General features: G+C 40.7%; 2 protein-coding genes and 1 pseudogene across 12 annotated transcripts in view; 2 read left to right on the forward strand and 1 right to left on the reverse strand.

Moving 5' to 3' along the window:
* Window positions 1-21,870, forward strand: part of TMEM116 (transmembrane protein 116) — a 197,491-nt gene that overhangs the window by 87,241 nt on the left and 88,380 nt on the right. Inside the window, exon 11 of one of the 3 annotated variants that reach the window (XR_012492553.1) lies at window positions 7,280-7,382. The exons of the other annotated variants lie outside the window; for them this stretch is intronic. The gene's annotated coding sequence lies outside the window, so the exon portion shown is untranslated. The remainder of the gene's footprint in view (window positions 1-7,279; window positions 7,383-21,870) is intronic. 3 annotated transcript variants of the gene reach the window in all.
* The window catches only part of MAPKAPK5 (MAPK activated protein kinase 5), a 104,688-nt gene that overhangs the window by 76,711 nt on the left and 6,107 nt on the right, over window positions 1-21,870 (reverse strand). For 2 of the 9 annotated variants that reach the window (XM_074321057.1, XM_074321055.1), the window contains exons 2-13: window positions 20,570-20,643; window positions 19,988-20,063; window positions 19,110-19,207; window positions 17,545-17,653; window positions 16,052-16,141; window positions 15,243-15,338; window positions 10,410-10,490; window positions 7,955-8,142; window positions 6,089-6,209; window positions 3,671-3,801; window positions 3,293-3,414; window positions 2,210-2,314 (exon numbers count right to left, since the gene is read on the reverse strand). In XM_074321057.1, coding sequence (XP_074177158.1) covers window positions 2,210-2,314; window positions 3,293-3,414; window positions 3,671-3,801; window positions 6,089-6,209; window positions 7,955-8,142; window positions 10,410-10,490; window positions 15,243-15,338; window positions 16,052-16,141; window positions 17,545-17,653; window positions 19,110-19,207; window positions 19,988-20,063; window positions 20,570-20,643 — 1,291 coding nt within the window. Of the gene's footprint in view, window positions 1-155; window positions 343-1,126; window positions 1,985-2,209; window positions 2,315-3,292; window positions 3,415-3,670; window positions 3,802-6,088; window positions 6,210-7,954; window positions 8,143-10,409; window positions 10,491-15,242; window positions 15,339-16,051; window positions 16,142-17,544; window positions 17,654-19,109; window positions 19,208-19,987; window positions 20,064-20,569; window positions 20,644-21,870 lie in introns of those variants that run through there. The other 7 variants (XM_019733884.2, XM_019733883.2, XM_019733880.2 and 4 more) reach the window with 7 other exon arrangements.
* On the forward strand, window positions 10,682-13,622 carry LOC141569260 (small ribosomal subunit protein uS5 pseudogene; annotated as a pseudogene).

Below are 21,870 nucleotides of genomic sequence, written 5' to 3' on the forward strand. Positions count from 1 at the left end.
CTTGACAATATCATCTGTCATCTTACAAACATATGACTAAACAGTCCTAAAGTAACAGCATGTCTCTAGGAACTGAGCTTTTCTTATAAACAAACAAATGAATTGTACTATTAGTAAATACTGTATCTAAATCTATACAGCATCTTTAAGCAATGTGAAAATGAAATTATGATTTATTAATTTACATAAAAATTACTTTATACATTAAAGAATTTTTCAAATTGTAAAAAAACAAAGTCTGAAGCTGTCATTGGGATTCATGGGACGTGGTTTGCTCTTCTATCACCTGCTTCACAATTTCTGCCAGTTTTAATCGATCTACCTTATCTGTGAATCCACGACCTGAAACCCAAAAAAAGAAAAAGGTCAATCTCCAAACCATTTGGGAGGTCACAGATTCGTGATAGGGACCCAATAAGATACACGTTACCAGTGTCAAATTCACCCTCACCAATGAACTAACCATCCCTAACACTGATCAAAAGCAGTTCAGATCCCCTATTTTGCAGGAAGCAGTCGAGCAGTTCCATTAACCTGGCAGTAAAAATCCAATGTTCACTACAACAGCAAAGAAGGCAATCATGAAGAGAAGGATCTTTGTTATAGGTATGCTGACAAAGGACTCATATCCAGAATATATGAAGAACTCCGACACATCTCTAAGAAGGATATAACTCAATAGAAAAGGCACTTCACAAACGAGGAAATCTAAATGGCCAATAAACATTTTTAAAGTGCTCAAGCTCATCAGTCATCAGGGAAAGGCAAAGTGAAATGACACTGCAATGTTAGTACATACTAACCAGAATGACTAAAATAAAAAAGACAATAGCAAGTGTTGGTATGGAGGCAGAATAAATAGAACCCTCAAATACTGCTAGTAGAAGCATCAACCAGCACAACCACTTTGAAAACTAGTGGCAGTACCTACTAAAGCTAAACAGATGAAAACCCCCATGAACCAGCAATTCCAATCCTAGGTATGTGAGAAATAAGGTTATCAAAATATTTATCAAAAGATATACACACGAGCATTCATAGCTGCTCTTTTCTTCATTACCAAAACTTGACAACCCAAATGTCTATTCAACAGAATATACATACGTATATGTATATGTACATGTATATTATATGTGTATATGTGTTTATATATATGTAGATACATATGTATGGTGTATATATATATGAGAGAAATATATATTGAGAATATATGGACAATGAAAATGATTTGCTGCTACACACAGCTATATGGCTAACTCTCACAAATATAAAGTTAACTAAAGTAAGCCAGACACAAAAGAACACAGACTTGTCTGATTCCATTTACATAAAATATGAAACCAGGCAAAATTATAATGCTAGCAATCAGGATCATAATTACCCCTCGGGGAAGGAGGTAGTGATTAGAAAAGGGCCCATGTTCCACTGCACGTTCTGGGTGCTGTTACAGGGGAGTGTTCACTTTGTGAAAATTCATTAAAAGCGCAGACTTCATTTTCTTTTCTGTACTGGTATTTCAAAATCTTAAAGAAGAAAAAACCAAAACCCTAGGGAAGCTAATCTTTTCCAAGTATGGGAATGACCAGGCCAGCACTTTGGATTTCTCATGGCCGAGAGCCAGCCAGGCAATGAAGTCGAAGAGTTTCCTCACTTCCCCAAGCATCCTGTAGCTTAAGTCTAGTTAGGTCACTAAACTAGAAAGACAGGACAAAAAAGCAGTTCAAGAAATATAACTCTACCTTGTTTGCCTGGGGAAAAAATTTCAACAAGCAGCAGACTTGGAAAACTCTCTCCTCTTTAGTGAAACAACTCTTCTCTAAGCTTAGCAGATCAGCAAGGCGGACTTCTGGGTATTTTGCCCTTTCTCCCCTTCGGAGTGTACTGCTCCTGAGTGATCTGGGGAACAGCTCAGGTATCTGACAGAGTTCTGAGATCTGAGGGGATTTTGCCCAAGCTGTGTGTGACAGGGGCTCTACTGTTGAATCTGCAACACATAATTTATTTGAACTGTGGAAAATAAGTGAAAGGGCCAGATGTCCAGAGAGCCTGGACAGTTAATATAGGGCTAACCCTTGCCCCACAACACTCTGCTCACTTTTCAGCCTCATGTCGCCTGAAAATAGCCCCAGTTCAGCCCCCAGAGATTCTACATGTTCTGAACATAATCCCTTCCCTGAATTCCCGGGGAAAGGAGTGACGAGGCTCCTACCATTCCAGCTGAAGCTTTGCAGAGTATCTCTTAGGAGTTTGCATTCCCGGTTATACTTCCAAGCCTCTTGCATTACTTCATTCAGTTTCTCATCTTCATTCTCTCCTATTGATAAAGACAAAGAATAAGTTGCACTTCTCTGCAGGCTCCTGGGACTTTAGTGTCACAGATGGAAGGACATGATGTTCACCTTGTTGAGAATTGCTAACTTTACCAGATACTGTTGTCACCCTGCACTATACACAGACCACTTCTGGTCTTCGAACTCTTCTACTGGTACAGCCTCACACAAATCCTCTGATGGCCTCAGAGTCTTAGCATTGGGGGATGGGAAACAGGCAGTGTCAGACTCTACTGCTGAGCAAAGACAGCTCAGGTCTCTGGTTAACCTAAGAGACCAAGAAGGGAGGGAGAAAAGGCTAGGTAGGCTACCTTCTTTCTCCTAAGCTCATTTCTCATTTCTTACTCTGGAAGTCTATGTGACAGAAACTATGTGAGTTCTTTTAAAATGCAAGGAAGCTAGGAAGACAGGTCAATCTAACAGTTTTCTGGCCTATTACTTGAAGCACCTCATGCATCTGCTGAGGAAAGCCCATCACACCCTGCCGAGTGGAGAAAGAACATACTAAAAGCGAGCTCACACTCAAGAATCCATGTGTAAATCACACTCTACCCATGACATGAGTAGCAGCAGGGGCCACTTCTGACCTTGGGGGGGTATTCTCTATTCACAGTTAATAAAGGCTCTGGAAATGAAGTTTCCTGACCCTGTCCCCATTTCCCATTCTCCATCCCATGCCCTCATTAACAAACTAAGAAAGTATAAAATTACATGCTGTACTGGACATTGGCAATTAAACCTAAATTAGAAATTTCACAGAAAACCTAAGGAAGGGTAGAACTTACCACATTTTTGAGTTCCTACCGTCCACTCTTTTTAGTGGGCACAAACTATATTAATATAGTTATTTTCTTACACACAAAGATGAAACAGACAACCTCAAATTAAACCACTCCTTATGTCACGTGCACGTGTGCACGCACACACACACTCACACACATAGCATTCGTAAATGGTGTGACCTTTACCAGCCTGGGGGAGAATACACTGAGCAATCACATCTCGGAGCTTTTCCAAGGCAACATTTGAATCCTCGGCTCCATTCTCACGGTCGTGGATATAAACACCATCCTTTGGCTTGGTGCTTTAAAAGTTTGGGAGAAAAATAAAAACAAGGTGAGACCCCAAAACCCAATAGATGTTAGCTCTAAGCATAAGGCAACAGATTTTTCAGACAAATAATTAACTATAGAATATCTCCAATTTCTGACACTATTTAAAGAGCTTCTCCCTTCCATCCTCTTAAGAAGCAAAAGAAGGACAGACCCCTGGCTGACCTTTCCAATGTCTACTGAGCCACTTCAGCCATGAAGGAGAACCAACTAAATAAGCTCAGTTACCCGAGTAACTTCCTCTTCCTCAGAATGGGGTTGTTCACAGAGTGCAGGGGCTTGAGGCTGACTTTCAGGTCCTGGATTCGCATGTTGGCCAGCTGCTCTGCATGGGCCTGCTGGATGCCTGCAACCACCGCCTGCATGCAAACACTGTCCTCAGTTTCTCCCATTCATGTCTGAGCACCCACAAAGCCAATCTAAGAGTGGAAAGGAGCTCAAAAAGGGCAGTTTCACTCTTATGCTGGCTGTATACAAATTTAGATCAAGCAGAGGATTCTTCCCCGGGGATCACCAGGACCCAGGGAATACTAGCCCTTTTTCCCTGCGGGGGGGTGGGGGGAGGAAAGGCGGGGGGGCAGGGGGGACACGGAAATCAAGTAAGCAATGCTAACAAGTCATTGGCAAGAGCAAGTGTAAAGAAAGGCACACATGTCCACCAGGGAAAAGGCTGGCAGGTTATAGCCGGAGACACCTCCCAGACTGGCATTTACTCACTGCCCCCACAGTGTTGATAGGCACCTCAGCCCTGCCAGCTCAGAACCCCGACCGTTTCACACTGTGAGCGTGGCAGACCCTCAAGAACTGAGCTATAAGCCAGTCAATTAATTTACAATGAGAAGTAACCATCATGAAGTGTAGAAACTCTTGAAGTCTGTGTCTTTATGACCAGTACGTGCTCACTATGGGCAGACCAATGAGGGGAGGCAAATACACAACAGAAAGTTTGGTAAAAATGAGATGATCCTGTTTTCGTATTTTAAAAAAAGACAAACTCTGAGTGTGTGTGTGTGTGTGTGTGTGTGTGTGTGTGTGTCCCCAGAAAAAGATTAGGAAGGATACATCAAGCCATAGATTACCTCACCTCTAGGGGGTGAGATTGAGGCAAGGGAACGAAAGGGAACTTTTGCTTTTTATTTTATGTATCTCTGTATTGTTTAAATTTCAACAATCAAATTTGACCATTTAATAACGTAGCTCCTTGGTAAGCACACGTGAGATAAGGAAGAGTTCAGACTCATTTACAGGAACTGTAATAGCTGGCCCTCACTATACCCCTCTGGACCCTCACATCTATCTCTTCATTAGTGATGGCTCATCCAAAAAGATGGGAGTAGTTCAAGGTTGTAAACTCAGGCTCCATCTCCTAGGCAGGGCTTAGATGGACACTACTCAATATCTGCATAGGTGGCCATTTTTCTATACTTCCAAAGCTGACCAACCCACAGCATGACCACAACATTCTTTAAAAATAGGAATATACTGTCACACTGCAGTTTCATCTTACAGGCCCAAGAGCCAGTCTTTCTTATTAAGAAGATTCTGCTTATCCATATACTTGGCTTCATTATGCACTAATTTTAAAGTAACTACAGAAGGCAATTATGTCTTCATTTCCAAGATCTTGAAGAAGCTACATTGTAACCCACATGTGCTGATGACCAGAAGATCTAAGTAATCCCTCTGTATTTTGGACTGACCAACCCATTTTTGGACTAATAGGCATATTTAATCCAGGAAGATAACTGTATACAAATCAGGATGGCAGAGAACTCGGTTCCTTCCAGCTCTCCTTTCTCTTCCACATTCCAGCTAAATTACAGGAGGTCTTAGCATTCTCTTTTCCTATTAGCTTATTCTTTGTCACACTTCAACACCATCCCTTCTAAGCCGGTAACATTCAAGTCTGTGCCTTTGCCTCCTGGCCACTCTGGTTCCACACCACACATCTCATTCAAGTGTCCATCTGCCACTTTATATAAAACCTAGGAGACTTCCCTTCACTCAAACCAGCCTCGTTCTTGATTTCCCTGTTTGTCGATGGTTATCACCAAATGTGCCAACCCCTGCCCCCTTATATATACCTAACCAGTGACCAAAAATTGTAGAAATTTGTCTTCAAGAGTACTGAGCCTACTTATTCATCCATCACTACTTCTCTGCTCCTAAAGCCACTGTCAGCTTCTTGATTACTGCAGACGTCCTAGGTTGGCAGGCCTGCAAGTCTGTCTGACCATCCACCATCCCATACCTTCCCTGTGGCAAATCTCTTCACAGGAATCTACAATGGCCTCTGAATAATATCCTAAGACTACACCCCTATCTACTTTCAAAGCCTGACCCTGCCACACCTGTTCACCGACTTCCCATGAATGAAGCCAGGCCGTTTTTCCCACTGATGGTCATAGGGAGAGTCCTCCTTTGAGTGTTGTGTTCCCTTAGTGTATATTTACTGGGCTGTGATCTGGTCTTTTATGGAAAGAAGCTCTTTATTTCTGATCCTGATTTTCAGGAAACCAGAGATGATTCTCTGGGAATGACCGCATGCTCTGCATTGTTTTGTCTGCAACCCCTCCCTGAGTTAAGTCCCAGCATTCCTTCTCAACACAGCCTTTGTAGCTAACAAAAATAAGCGTCATTCAAAACCTTATCCATCATCAGCTGAGCAGAAGGTAGCACGTTATCCAGGGCCTCAGTTGAGTTTAGCCAGGGGTGGTCCAACACTCCCTCGATGGTGAGTCTTTCCTCTGGTTTCACCTTCAAGAGCCTGTGGAGAAAGAGCCAACAGGGCTGCCACGCACAGTTGCTTCCAGAAGGCCAGGAAGGTCCTGAGTGTGGCTCTAACCAGCTCTAGCTTCTGACTTTCTGCCAGCTCCTACAGGCCCAGGCTTGCCACCTGCAGGGCAGGGGTGGGGTTCTAGTCCCTCACCGTGTCCATAGGTGGTCCTTCTTCTCTGTACTAGATAAAGAGAGATCAGAGTGGTAGGAAAAGGCTTAGTCCAATGACACTTCAGACTGAGTTCTGGGTTCAGTAAGATAACCCTACATATGGCTTGTAGTTCCTGTAACCTTTAATCTCCATATTGATGTTTTCAGGACTAATGCACTAAGAGTGTTCTTTTGGCTGACAGAGGCTATCGAATTAGTCAAAGGGTATGGAGGTTCTAAAAATCCAGGATGTTACCATGTGGCAAGAAATGAACCCTTTACTCCAGAGACATAGAAAGCTAAACATCTAGAGTCTGAGAAGGGGATGGCATTTCCTTCTAAGCCTAATGTGGTGCTCTGATCCTGCTTCTTTACATGTCATCCATTCATGCTGATGCAATTCCTAGCTCACCTCAGCATGTTCCCTGGGCTATCTGCGGCATCTCCTTCCAACTACATATCCTCCCATCCCAAATGTCAGGGTCAGACAACAGTCCTACTTTCTCTTGCATGTTCTCTGGAAAGTTCTGGCTCATTCTGAACAAAAAGCTTCAGATGCTAAAGAAAAGATTAATTAAAGAAAAGAATCCCAAGGCTGAAAGAAGATAATGTTGCTCTAGGGACAGAAAATATATCCTACAGAACTGGCAGAGAACTCCTCAGAGGAGACTAATGTTTTGGTTAGGCAGGTGAGACTGTAGCATGGGAAGACAGATGATCTCTCCACCCTCCTAAAACACTTCACTTGTGTGTTTTAGAAATTAGTCCCTCTTTGTATACACATAGACTCCTAACCAACAGGATAAGCTCCCTTTCAAAAGGGAGGAATCTCCACAGAGAAATGGCTGTGCTGTCAGGAGACAGTTCCCAGGTGCTGCCCCTTTAATGCCCATCTTCATCACATTACAGATGAAGAAACTGAAACCAAAGAAGGAGAAATTGCTCAGTGAAACCCAGCAGTAGGAATACCAGAACACTGCCCAAATCGCAGGCAGCTGAGCCTCCTACACAGGTGAGCAGAAAAGGCAAATGTACCTCAAATTTAGGTCTGACTTTTTACCTACTCCAGGTACCAAAGGACTCTGAATGTTAACTCTCCGTCATCTACTCACTAGCCCCAATTCTAAATCTTCCCATCTTAATATATATCAGAGCAACCAACTAGCAGTGAGAAGGCCGGAAGGTGGGGTCCAGGCCCCATATCCTCAATCATAGACTCCCATAGCAGCCAAGGAATGAAAAGCCAGAAGCATCGCTGTCACCTTAGCACCCTAGTTCAGTTCCTGGCATCATGTCTGTTCCAAATGACTGGCTTACACGAAGAGGGCACACCAGGGGGGTCATCATTTAAGGTCCTACATTAATGCTCACAGAGGCACTGGCTACCAGAGGGAGCAAGGCTCCCTTTTCACTGAGGTGTGGGCACTGAGAACTCGCATCTCAGGCTCCAGGGATAAGATTTCTGTGATGCTAGACAGGAAGGAGCATGCCTGGGAAACAAATGACTTTTCCTACCCACATTCCCTTTTGCTCCGCCACGTTAAGGCCTCCTTGGTCTCCCTGCCCAGGGACCCGGGGACTCACTTCCTCACAACATCTTTGGCCATCTCTGAGATCTGGCTCCACTCTTCCTCTGGGAACTCAAAACTGCCTGTCATGATCTTTCTCCGCATATCCTTTGGGATAGTCCGACTGTGGTGTCTGGAGTAAAAAGGAGGGTATCCGCACAACATCACGTAGATAATCACCCCTAGGGACCACAGATCACAGCTCTGAAAACAAAAAGAAAATGGTCATTCATCACAGAGGCACCGCTCCAAAATAAAAGCCCCAGGACTGGTCCAGACATACACAGACTGATATCTCCAAGGAATCACTTAATAGAAACTGGAAAAGTTTCAGGAAGTCTTAGGAGAATAAACCTTACACTCCATATTTTTAATATGCCGCCAACACTACATATATATACACACTAGCACACAAGGTCAGTCTGGGGCAAAGTAAACAGTCACTTCAGTTGTCAGGGCTTCAGCCCAAGCTGCATTTTGATCCTTGGGTACAGATGCAGGATACTGTCCCCAGCCAGAGGGGTAACAGATAGAAGCCAGTTGGTTGTGAAACATATACTCTGTCAACCAGGGCAGGGTTGTGGGTGCAGGAACAGAGCAGGTAACATACAGGTAGGCTGACACCATAATACAACAAGTCATTTCATAAAGGCCCAAAGCAGTTTGACACAGATCAAAGAGAGGCATGAGAAGGAAGACCAGGAAAAGCATTCCTGAGATGCTCTGAGAGAAGCCTGGAAAATGGGGTGTCTCAGCTACTCTCACCCATGTTTTGGCATCAGACTAATGGATATCTGTGGATGACATGACCCATGCTGCAGAACATAATGATAAAATTATAGAGGTGAAAAGGAATCTTGAAAATAGTTCAAATCCCTCACTTTACACATGAGGAAACTGATACTACAGAGAGCTTTTCATCTCTAAGACCATTTTGTCAAAAGTGAAAGTAAGTGACCTAACCAAAATCTAGCAGCTCAGTAGTGCTAGAGCTAGAATAAGTTTCCTGGCCTACTGCCTCTTTTTTTCTTTTTTTTTAAATTAAGGTTGATGCATTTATTTAATTTTCAAATATTATATCTCATTACGTATTTTTTAAAAATTGTATAAAAATTATTTGTAAATGTAGAATTCAGTGCTCACTTAATTGCCAATATAAAGATCATATCTAGACCAACATATATGCACATTCAAAAGTAATATGAACTTTTCATCATTTCAACATTATTCATCTGGAGTGGGTAATTTTTATGAATGCCATGCTAATTCATGAGCACCAGTAGATTCACAAAATGAAACAGGAAGAGAAGAAAAATAATACTGGGAAATAACATATCACACATGAATCCACTGCGTTCATGCTGAGAAGATTTTAGCAAGTAAATTAATCTGTTACCTAAGTGCTTCTACTACCCAACTTCTGCTCACACTGGGAAGCAAGAAGGAAGCAGTTTCTGACTCACAGACTCAGATCAGCACAGCCCTCAGACCTCAGTACATAGGGGCCAGCTGCCCATAGTCTGCATTTAAAAGGCAAGAACCTGTGGAACAGTGATTACTTGGGGACCAAACAGTGTTAATCATGAAAGTAGATGCTGAAGGTTCTGGTCACGCTATGCCAGTGTTAAGTGCAGGGGCCTGAGTGGCAGAGGAGCGTGTGTGTGCGTGTGCATTAGGACTATGTGGGGCCCTGGAAAGTGTGGGACCTAGGAAGAGCTGGCCTACTGCCTTTGTACCATTCTCAGCTCCTTGTGTCATCTAAATCCAGCCTTGAGTCCCCAAGCAGCATCATTTTTTCCTGATCTATTCGGCAACTCCAGGACCTGTTTCAAGAGGGCCTAACTCTTGTGCTTTAGAACAGAGGTTTGATGTGTAGGCTACAGAGTAACAACTGTGATGGTACCAGGTAATGCTTAGGGGCACTTGCAACGTGTACTAGACACTATTCCAAGTTGGGTATTTTATGGGGTAAGAAAGAACGGTACTATAAATGGCTATGGAATGTTCTCAGAAATGGCCTTCACCTCAAAAAAGGACAACCCCATCTTTTAAATGTGGTCACTGGACCACTGGATGCACAAAATGGAACAGAAAGAAAAGAAAAATAATACTGGGAAATAATATATCACAGGAATGCATTGTTTCCTAATAAATACCCTACAGGTGACCATAGCCCTTGGTTCCTGCAGCAAAACCTAAATTGGTTAGAATCTTATTTCATCAGACAAAAACTTGAATTCTAAATATTAGGTTGGTGCAAAAGTAACTGCGGTTTAAAAGGTGAAAAATAATTGCAAAAACCGCAATTACTTTTGCACCAACCTAATACTATTCTGTGTGTGGCTGCTTGCCTCCATTTGGATAGGAATATAGAGGATAAGAATGGAATTAGCCACATTCCCAGAGGGCCACAACACCTCACAGAAGAGAGGGTACACCCAAGGGGTGAAGATAAATATCTCTTCCCCTACCTTGTTATAAGTGTAGGGCGTTGGCGAGGTAGGTATGATGCCAGATTTCTCCTTCTGATGCCTTCTCTGTGCCTCTAGTACCTGTCAGAGTCAAACCAAAGGGGACACTTACTGAAAATCACACCAGTGACACACAACATCAGACAGACTGCTGCTGGGAGGCTGAAAAGGGTAGACACTGGAAAGTCAACAGTCAAAAAAACTCCACATAAACACAGTATTTTCAAAACCTTTGCCCCTCTTACAACCAGCAATTAATCAGTGTTTGCCCAGTCAAGAACATTAAGATCAAGTCCCTGGAGGAGACCTGTATCTTGTTTCTGCCCATCGAGGCATCTGAGATCACTGACTTTCTCCTGGGGATGTCCCTTCTGCCTGTGTAAAAGCATACAGGTACTGGCCAGCAGATCAGGTTCACAGTACTTGTCGCCGCCGGGGACTGTAACAGTCCTGTAGTTCTGGGTGTTAAATGCTCTAAGGAGGTAACCACTGCCAACCATGGGGCCGGCACCCTGGCCAAGCTCTCCACTGTCCTGTGCAGTGGGACTCCTGGGGGGAGTAAGACTAACAAAACCCACACAGCACCTTGTGAGGTGACAGGGTGCTGCGGCTCTGTCCTGTATACTCCGTTCTCACACCCAGACCCACTGCTACTGTCTTGGTCCCCGTGCCTACAAAGCTGCTCCTGATGGCTGGTACTGACAACTGTTACACCTTGGACATGGGCTGCACTGCCACCAGGGACAACTTTTCCAAGGCCACCTTCAATGCTATCTCTAAAACCTACAGCTTATCTTCCCCTGACCTCTGCAAAGAGACTGCTCACCAAGCCTCCCTATCAGGAATTCACTGACCATCTCATAAAGACCCACACCAGAGCCTCCATGCACAGGACCCAGGTTCCAGCTGTGGACACCAAACAGTGTTTTTACACAAGAAGAGTAAAGTGAATTAATGCAATGTGAAAAGGAAAATGCCATTTATGACAGAATAAAAAATATTAAGGACAAATCTAACAAAAGATGTGAAAGACCAGTACACTGAAAACTACACAAATATTGCTAAGCAAAACTAAAGACAAAAATAAATGGAGCAATATAGCTTGCTCATGGGTCGGAAGGCTCAATATTGTTAGATGTCTGTGCTCCTATATTGAACCACACCTCTAAAACAACCCTCATAAAAAGACCAGCAGGCTCTTAGTGGAAATCAATAGCTGATTCTAAAGTTCATATGGAAATGCAAAGCAATTAGAATAGCCAAAGCAACTAACTATGAGAAAGAAGAACAAAGTTGGAGGGCTAACACTACCTTATTTCAAGAATTATTATAAAGCTATAATAATCAGGACAGTATGATATTAGTGTAAAGAGAGACAAAGAGATCAATGGAACAGAACAGAAAATCTAAAAGTAAACCCACACAGATACACCGAACTGATTTTTGACAAAGACTCAAAACCAATGTAGTGGAGAAAAAGCCGTTTCAACAAATGGTGCTAGAACAACTGGATATCCAAATGCTAAAAAATGAACTTGGATCCATACCTCACACATTATATAAAAATTAACTCAAATGTATCATAGATCTAAATGTAAAAACCTAAAAGTATAAAACCTGTAGGAGAAAGTCTTTTTGATCCTGAGTTAGACAAAGATTTTTTTTTACACAGGAAACCAAAAGCAGACTCCATAAAAAACTTTTAAATTGATAAATTGGTCCTCACCAAAATTAAAATCTTCTACTCTTCAAGAGACACTATTAAGAGAATGAAAAGATAAGCGACAGACTAGAAAGAAAATCTTTCCAAAGCATATACCTGATAAAGGACTTATATCCAAAATATATAAAGAACTCTCAAAATTCAGCAACAAGAAAACACACAAACTGATTTTTAAAAAATGGAAAAAATGTGAACAGACACTTCACCAAAGAAAATATACAGAGGGCAAAGAAACACCATGAAAAAGATGCTCAACATCATTAGTTGATAGGGAAATGCAAATTAAACCACAATGAAATTACCAGTACATACTCACTAAAGCGGCTAAAATTAAAAAGATTGTCCATACCCAATGCTGGTACAGATACGGAGGACCTGAAACTCTCATACACTACTGACGGGAATGTGAAATTGTACAACCACTTTGGAAAACAGTTTCTAAATAAGTTAAACACATCTACCATATGATCTAGCCATTCTACTTCTAGATATTTACCGAAGAGAAAAGGAAATGTCTATACAAAACTTGTACAGAAATGGTTATAATAAGAGCTTTATTTGTAAGTCAAAAACTGAAAATAACCCACACGTCAATCAATAGATGAATGGATAAACCAACCATGGTATATCCACATGATGGAATACTTCTCAGCAGTAAAAACAAAAACCATGGATATGTGCAACAACATGGATACATCTTAAGGTGATTACGCTGAGTGAAAGAAAATGTCCAAAAAGAAAATACTGTATGATGTGCTACTTTATATAAAAATCTACGAAAATGAAAATTAATCTATAATCCCAGGAAGCAGATCAGTGGTTGCTTGGGAAAGAGGGGATAAAGAGAGGCCAGAGAGGATTACTGAAAGGGCACAGTAAAACTTTTGGGGTAACGGATATGTTCACTACCTTGATTGTGGACATGGTTACATTGTGGTAATGAGTATATATATTTATGTCAAAACTTACAAATTATATGATTTAATTATGTATAGTTTATCATATATCAATTATACCTCAATAAAATAGTTTCTTTGTAAAGACAGCTTCTTTTGTAAAACAAATCTTAAAAAGAATAAGCACCAGCTATCTAAAAAACAAATGATACTCTGGCCATGATGGATTTACCAGTATGACTTGCATTCCCTCCATATGCAAGTAGAATACTGGGCAAAATATAAAAAATTGTTCTGACATTGAACAATAAGCAGTTCAGGTCAGTGAAGCCTGAGAGATATTACAAGCATATGTGGTGAGCCCCAGGATCTGCCAAGAGGCACTTTTCCGGAATGCAGTGCAGGGAAAGGGGGCACAGGAGGCTCATGGAGTTCAGCAGCATGGTTGAAATTTGTAGGGCAGAGTACTGACTGTGCGAAGGTTCACAAAAATCTGTGTAAGGATCCCTTTGAGTCTTTGGCTAAATAGTACGCTGCACACAGTAAAGCAAGACTCCGTGAGGCCAGGGAAGCAATCAGGTCCTAGAATGACCACTGGGGAGCTGTAAGCTGAATAATTCCCAGTTCACAGAAGTCAAGGAGATATCTGAGGTCCAACTAGCCAGAGGAGGCCTTTTTGAACACCTGAGGCCTTAAGAGGACCCAGAAGTTTCATCTGGGTAGTTGGTCTGAAGTAGCCCCAGAGTAAAGTCTAATCTAGAGTAGCCTGACAGAATTTAAAAACAAGTTTCAAAACAATCAAGCTGATCCACAAGTAACTTAACCACTCGCCAAAACAACCTTTAATATTCTTAAATGACAACAAAATCCAGACATTTACCAACATAATATTACAACATCCAACATCCAATCAAAAATTATTAGACATGCAAAGAAACAGGAAAATGTGAACCAGAATCAGGACCTGTGATCTATAACCAGGAAGGAAAAAAGAAAAAATCAGTCAATAAAAGCAAACTCAGAAATGACAGAGATGATGCAATCAGCAGACAAGGATTTAAATCAGTTATTAAATATGTTGAGGTACTTAAAAGGTAAACATGAACAAAATGGGAAGAGAAACAGATGATATAAAGCTGAAAGAAATTTACAGATTAGACAATGGAGAAGAAAAGAGTAGTGAAATTAGAAAGCTAGAAATAGAATGTAGCCAAAGTGAAGCAGATAGAAAAGAGGGATGAAAAACAATAACAAAAAAAGATAAGAACTTCAGTGCTCTGTGTGATCTAACATACATGTAATTGGAGTCACAGAAAAAAAGCAGAGAGAAGATGAGCTGAAAAATACTTGAAGAAATGTCTAAAAAATACTTAACGAAATGAAATGTCAGGAAAATGCTGTAATTAAATCCATAATGAAGTAACACCACATACCTATCAGACGACTAAGATTACAAATACTAACAAACGTGAGCTGGTGGTAGCAACGTGAAGCAACTGCACCTCTTTCTTATACATTACCGGTGCATATGTAAAATGATACAAACCATTTTGGAAAAAGATATTACTTAAGGGGGGAATATGTCGCCCAAAACTTGTAAATGAATATTCCCAACAGCTTTATTCATAATAGCCAAAAATGGGAAACAAGCCCAAATGGCCATCAGTCAGTGACTGGATAAACACACAGCTTAGTCACTGGCTGGAACACCACTCAGCAAAGAAGATAATGCAGCAACAGGGAGGAATTTCAAAAACATGTTGAGCAAAAGTGAAACACAAAAGTCCATGAATTCCATTCTTATGAGGTTCTACAAAAGGCAAAAGTAACCAATAATAACAGAAACCAGATAGGTGGTTGCCTGGCGCTGGGGGTTACGTTGGGAACAGAATGACTGGAAAGACGCACCGGCCAGCTTTCGAAATGATGGAAATGTTTTGTGCCTTCATTGTGGAGGTGATCATACATGAGTATCCATTTGTCAGAACTCATCAAACTACACTTCAAGGAGGGGTATTTTATTGTATCTAAATCATTCCTCAATAAAGCTGATTTTAATACAATACAATGCCTACACCAAATGAAGCTGCCTGTAGGTTTCTGAAGCTGAGTTCTCCCCTTCCCACTTGTAATACACGCCTACTTGTGCTATAGAATAAACATGAGTCAGGCAGCTTGGTGATACATCCTGTGGCAGAAACAGCACACACTTACCTGAGGTGCTACATAATAAGGGGTGAATTGGGGTGTCATCAAGTCACCTTGGTCAATTTTGGCAAATCCAAAATCACACAACTTCACTGGGGCATCCTGAAATAAAAGAAATAGTCCTCAGTAAACATTAAAGGAAAATTCAGGCGCAAGACATGTTACCTTGAGCTCTTACAAGTTCCTGGCTGAGACCTGGGCCTAGGTCTGGAGATAATGATTCATATTGAGGAATTATTCTTAGTAACAGAGAAGTAAGGACGTTCTACCCACTCACAGGTAGCCTTGTTTCATAACCTATACAGGCAGCACTAAAATCACAATGTTAGCCAAACACCCCGATTCTATCTACTGGCCCATTAGCTCTCATCAATCCAGGGTGCTGCTTCACTCGTCACACCAGCTTCATGACAGACTTATTTCATGGGACAAGGTGCAGGGGATATGGGGGATGGCTGGAGGAGAAAACACACCTTATCAGGGTTATCAGCAAATACACCTATAAGCTTTCAAGGTAATATATAACAGTATATAGATTCCTGCCTCCTCCCAAAGTCCCTCCAAATAATATCCAAAATCTTTAAGTCCTACAAATACATAGTAGCATTCAAAATTATCAATGCCAGGGGTATGGTACAATTTCTCTGAGCCTCTAGCTAAGGAACAAGTGAGAAAAATAAGCTGCTTGAGGCACCATGGCCTAAAGCCTCCTCACTATGGATTCAGAGCTCTCCAAACACATACACACCTACACACCCCTTCCTGAACTATGTGCGAGTGGCGGCGCGAAAAGGCAGAAAAGCAGGGCGTCTCACCAAAGAGTTATCCTTGAAGAGAAGGTTCTCAGGCTTGAGGTCTCTGTGCGCGATGTTTAACATGTGACAGTGCTGTAGAGCCAAAGCTATCTGGAAAAGGACATAATGGAGCAACCACATCTTAGAAGAGTTAACTCCTTAATGCCCCTGGTTTAGAGAACTCAGGATGTTTCAAAATGATGCTTAATTAAGTCAATTAAGACTGTGGTCAGTTTTCAGTTTTAAAGCAGAAATTAAGTAAGACTTTTTGGTACCAAGAAATGGACATGAATTAAGCTTAGTTTAACTGCAACCTGTATTTTGTTCAACAAAAAGAAAAATACAGCAGTAAAACAATTCTTTATCTGAATAAACTGAAGGTTAAATCTTGTACGAAATGGGGAAAATGAAATGTTTCCACTTCCACTCATCTGCGACGTGCCAAGCACTGCAGAGAGAACTGCCAGGCAGTCTTCAGCAGGCCTGGGGTCCCCCAGCAGGGCAGCGGGCACTAACACCTGGCTCGGAAGAGAGCTGTGCTCTCCAGGGAGATCAACATCAAGCTCTGCCTTCAAGAAAAATGGAAAGCAGCTAACTGGATTTTTCCATCTGATGTTCCAGTGTGCTCATTCCACTGGTTGAAATGTTGCCTGTTTAGATGGATTAGAAGGGTTTTGTTTTGCAGAAGATTATCAGAGCTCACCCTTAGTCCTTATATTTGAAAAAACACAAAGTATAATTTTAAAAATTAAATAGAAAGAGCAAATTCTACTTGTCCTCCAACTCTCAGTATGGATTCTCTTGGTTTTCCAAACCAAAAGGGAGGCATCAAAAACTGCTCACAGAAAATTTGGAAGAATTTTTTATTAAGAACCAACGGGCTATGCTTTCTGCTTTTCTTTGCCTTGCTTGCTTGGCCTGAAGATAAGCCTTGATGGTTTAGCTTTACACCTCCTCAAGACATTATTTCCAGTTGTATTCCTAGTATTGCTTGTGACATAAATCATTTCTCTAGCAATAAAATGTGATGTCAAAATAGACATAACCCCGAATTACAACGACCTTAGAATACTACGAAAATCTGATATCTGATGACAGAAAGGTGACTCATAAGCAAAGAATATCTTATATTCAACTGTCAGAACATATTTTTACACCATACAATCTTCCAGATGGTACCAGCAGTGTTTTATCTCCAAGTCCAATAGCAGTGCTTGGAAGCTATATGTCCAAAGATATCTACAGTCTACAGAAGAGTTAAGATTACCTTCCTTCCAGAGTTTATTTAAATCTATAATAAACAATTGACAACCGCTTAAGAATACAGTCCCCCCCAAAGCATAAAAGGGGTCACATATCTCCTGTCAAGGCATCTTTTCTGATTACATAACAAAGCAGGCAATGAGAGATCAAATAGAGCTCTTCTTCAAGCTTTCTTTTATTCCCCCCCCAATGAAATTGTGCTTGTTAACCAACATTGTTGGCAGTTTGATTGGTACCCGGGGTTAACTTGCCTGCTTTGTTACTTGGCTGGCTTGCTTCTCTGTAAAGTGCCGGTGCTGGCTGATTCTGTGAAATAGCTCTCCCCCTTCCATCATCTCCATTACAATTAAGAGTCGAGCCCTGTTTGAAAGCATTTGATTTTGTTAAGTTAAAAAAAAAAAAGAAAGAAACTGAAACATCAAGTAGCTAACCTAAAGATATCTCATCTACAAAGTGTGTAACTACTTCCTAAGTCTTTTCCTACCAAGCCCCTTGGAGTTGGACCCCTTGTCACTACCAATTGGACACTATGCATAAGGAACATCCCTGACCTAACACTTTCTAAGAAGCTAAAATAGGAGTAAACAAATAAGTTTTGAAGACAGTGTTCCTTTTGAAGCCACTGTAGTTAATTTGTTATTACTAGATGTTAAAGACAGGATAGGTGATCTTTTAAGTGACTTGTTTCCTATATGTATTTTAGGGCAGCTAGACTGAAAGTGTATTGAAAATAGAATGTGACTCTCCGTAAGACATGAATTTCAAGTCACCTGGCTGAGTATTGGGCTGTCTTAGTTATTCATTGTGTGTGTGTGTGTGTATGTCCCCATGTCTCCATTCCCCATCCCCACTCTACTAGTTTCCCATGTGGCCCACAGCATGCCCAGAAAGATAGATGGACAGGGTTACACAGCAACTAAATAAAAGCAAAAATACTGTTGTAAAAAAAAAATCTGAATTTTGGTTACCATCCTTTGATATAAATGCTTCCAGCTTCTATCCAAATGCTTTCACCAACAGAGCACAGTTGCAAGAAATAATCATTTCATTTCCTATTTGATTTTACAAATCCATCTTCTTTCTCCACCTGAAAAACTTCTACCTACCCCCTTCAACTCCCAGCCCCCCTACATAACCGCTCTGTGAGACAACTGCCTCCCCAGCCTACCATTAACAGCTCTCCTCCTTTGTAAGCTCAAAATATTTTATGGATGCCCCGCCCTGGTACCTGTCACATTGCTATGACAGATTTATATCTCAGTCCCCTCAACAGAAACCATACCTTATTTAATTCTGAATTCCCTGGAAGAGACTTTAGAATGCCACCCAATGGGCTTGCCAAACACTTCCTCCTTTAAAAGGAATGTCAGACTAAGCAATAAGGGCTTTTTGCCGTATCAACCTCTAAGACATTGCCTAGAATAATATTTGGTCTCCTTTCGCTAATTTGAAATAGAATCTGTTTTAATTCCACATTACATGCTTTTTTAAAATGAAAGAAAGTACTCAGAATAATTGGGGGCCGGGAGAGCGGATGGAGTATAAATGAAGTAAGACTGCAGTGAGTTGATAATTGCTGATGCTGGTGACAGGCACCTAGGGACTCGTAACATAATTCTGCCTGCTTTCACAAATGTTTGAAATTTCCCAAAACAAAACGTAAAGGAGAGAAAAAAAGAGAAAGGAGAAGGAGGGGGAGGCAGGCAGGGAAAGAGGGAAGGAAAGAAGGGGGTGGGGCACAAGAGAGGAAGACCCCACTATCCCTTGGCCTACATAAGGAGGGGTGGGCATGTGGCGATGACCTGTGTAGTCTTACCTGGGGCTGGACTCATGAGGAAACTGTACACTGTTAGCAAACACTTCAATGATTTGAACTATATTTGGGTGTGTGGCACACATCATGTGCAGACGTACCTTAAAGAGAACAGAGGAAATGTTTCTGTACATAGAGAATGCCAACATTTTCTCTCCAAACTCCACCCCTGCTCCCCAAAAAAACTGACCACACTAGGCACAAGGGGATAAGCCTATTACAGTAAAAAATCCTTACCATCTGGAATGATGTTTAAAAAAACAAAAAGAAAACTTTTCACAGATTACCTCCTTAATGCTCTTTCCACGAATAAAACTTAAACAATAGATTACTTTCTACTGTCCTATCTATTGGCAAATGAAAAAATTGGGCAAATAATTCATTTTATTTCAGATATTATTCATATATCTCTAAGCAAAAGAGTAAGTCCTTCACTGCACATTATTAACAAGTCATCACCATATCCAGATAACTTAAAACAAGTGTTTATTTTTAAAAACTAGAAATACATCCTCCTGCAGCACACTTTCAAGATACTTCACCAGCCCCTTCCTTGTATTATTTTATCTCCACTTTTCAAGGACTTTTTTCAATAAGCAAAAGCTGAAGTAAACCTGAATATTTCAAAGTACAAGAATCACATTAATTAAAAAGAACAAGAGGTGGCTGAAAGGAAATAAGACTCAGTACTAACAGCCTTGATTACCAATAGATACAGGGTTGCTTGGAATAACATGAATAGGGAAAAGGGGTACATATGGATTTTAAAAAACAAAAAACAAATTCTTTGTGCATCTCTCCAGGAACCTGCTTTACTGTAAAAAGAATAATTCTTAGGCACTTCAAATATCTGAACAAGTCAAGGCAATAAAGGATCATACCTCATTTCTAGCTTTTGGACGATCAAAAAGAATTTTCAGTGCAAATCGTTCTTGGGTAGAGTTCTTCACACAGACTCTAGATTTGGAGAAAACAATTCAATCAGAAATTATCCATGTTACAGTGAAAACTAATTTAACAAGTTTGTTCTTTGAGAATTGTATTCTTATCAAGACTATATCCCGGTGCATCAGAACAAATGGGCCCCCACGGCTAGCAGGTGGAGAGGCAGAGAAGCATCTCACCCACTTTTCACAGGCCTCAGCTCCCGAGCCTCCAGCCTCATGAAATCAACTCAAGGTTGGCAGAGAAAGAAAGAAAGAAAGGCCTCTGCTGGCTACATGCGAATCTCACAGTGGGTGGCTCTATGGAATCAACATGTTATAAGATTTTGTTACAGACCATGTGACTTGGTCATTTAAATATATTTCTAAATGGATGAGAAACAGCCTAACATAAATACTTTCACTTGTTAAATTAAGGCTATTTCACAAATCTGGCACCTCTGATGCTTCGAATTTAAGATGTATTTCCAATTGTACTTTTCAGAGCAATTTGTCATAGTTTGCACAAAGGTCTCTTACCTAACTGGACCACTAATTCCAGCTCCCAGTTTCTGAGTCCAATTGATATTATATTCCTCTAAAATGGAGGTTTCCTATTAAAATAAAAGAGGGGGCAGAGAATAATTCTGCGATTAAAAAGCTGAACAATTAAACAGAGGTGGGACAATAGAAGACCTTACCACCCAACATCTCATCTTCTGAGAGAATCTGATAAGCATAGGGTTTTGTGTCCTGTAGGGCTTTTAGACATTTTGTCTAAATGATGAGGTTAGGCATTGTTTTCCAACAGGAGAGAAAGCAAAAAGTTTAGGATAAAAAGAAATTCTTCAGCTCATCTACAAGGTCCATTTGAGTAGATACTCAGTGTTTTGTTTTTCTCTTTGGAGTGTTAGGGGAAGGTATCTTTCAAAATGTCTCACTAAATACTTATTTGCTAAAATGGTCAGGTGTATTCCCTGAGATTCCAGAAAGACTGGTCTGATATATGCTGCTACCACAGAAAAGCCTATATCTTTGAACAAGTTGATCAAATTATTGGAATAACTGAATAAATTAAGACTTAAAAAGTTCAAATAAAATAGTAGTAAATAACACTAAATTTATCAAATTTTCAACAGCAATATTTTGAGTACAAAGATGTTCTGTCATATTCATTTTGCAACTATACTTTTTATATTTTTAAAAAGATTTTTAAAATAGCTTTCAATAGTTCCAAATAGAGCCTCTCCAGTTTAATGACATTTTTCATGGAATTCCTGTTTAGTCCCTGTATGTGAAGCTACCGTTGCCATACATCATTTTTAGGCAAGAAAGCTATATATTTAAATTGTGGTAGGTTAAAACTCATTTTTCCGGGTTCCACATGTGGAATAGGAAACCAATTGTAGACCTTGAAAACTTAGGCCAAAACTCATGAGACTTTCAAATTGTTTTGGTTACAGTTAAAATCTGATAGACCGTATTTACCCCTAGAATCCCGATTCCCAGTGTATGAGAACAGGTTATTTGTCCATGTAACACACACTCATTGTGCAGATAATACGTGCCAGACACCAGACTAAGTTCAGAGATGAAAACAAAGCTTCTGCCCAATGAACATGCAGATGTCTAAAACAAGCTTAGAATAGCTTCATCTCCATACCTTTCTGCTGCCCAGTCTTGACAAAGGTTCTTATATAGGAAATGATCGACAATTGTAGAATAAATGACTAGAAAGGTAAAATAAGCCAGATGATGGAGGGATATTGATATATGAGGGTCCAGCAAGATCGTGACATAAACTCCCTTCTGAAAAACTGTACCTCGAGGTTAAGAAGCTT

This window comes from Rhinolophus sinicus, linkage group LG16, assembly GCF_036562045.2.
Source record: "Rhinolophus sinicus isolate RSC01 linkage group LG16, ASM3656204v1, whole genome shotgun sequence".
In the NCBI taxonomy this organism is placed as follows: domain Eukaryota; kingdom Metazoa; phylum Chordata; class Mammalia; order Chiroptera; family Rhinolophidae; genus Rhinolophus; species Rhinolophus sinicus.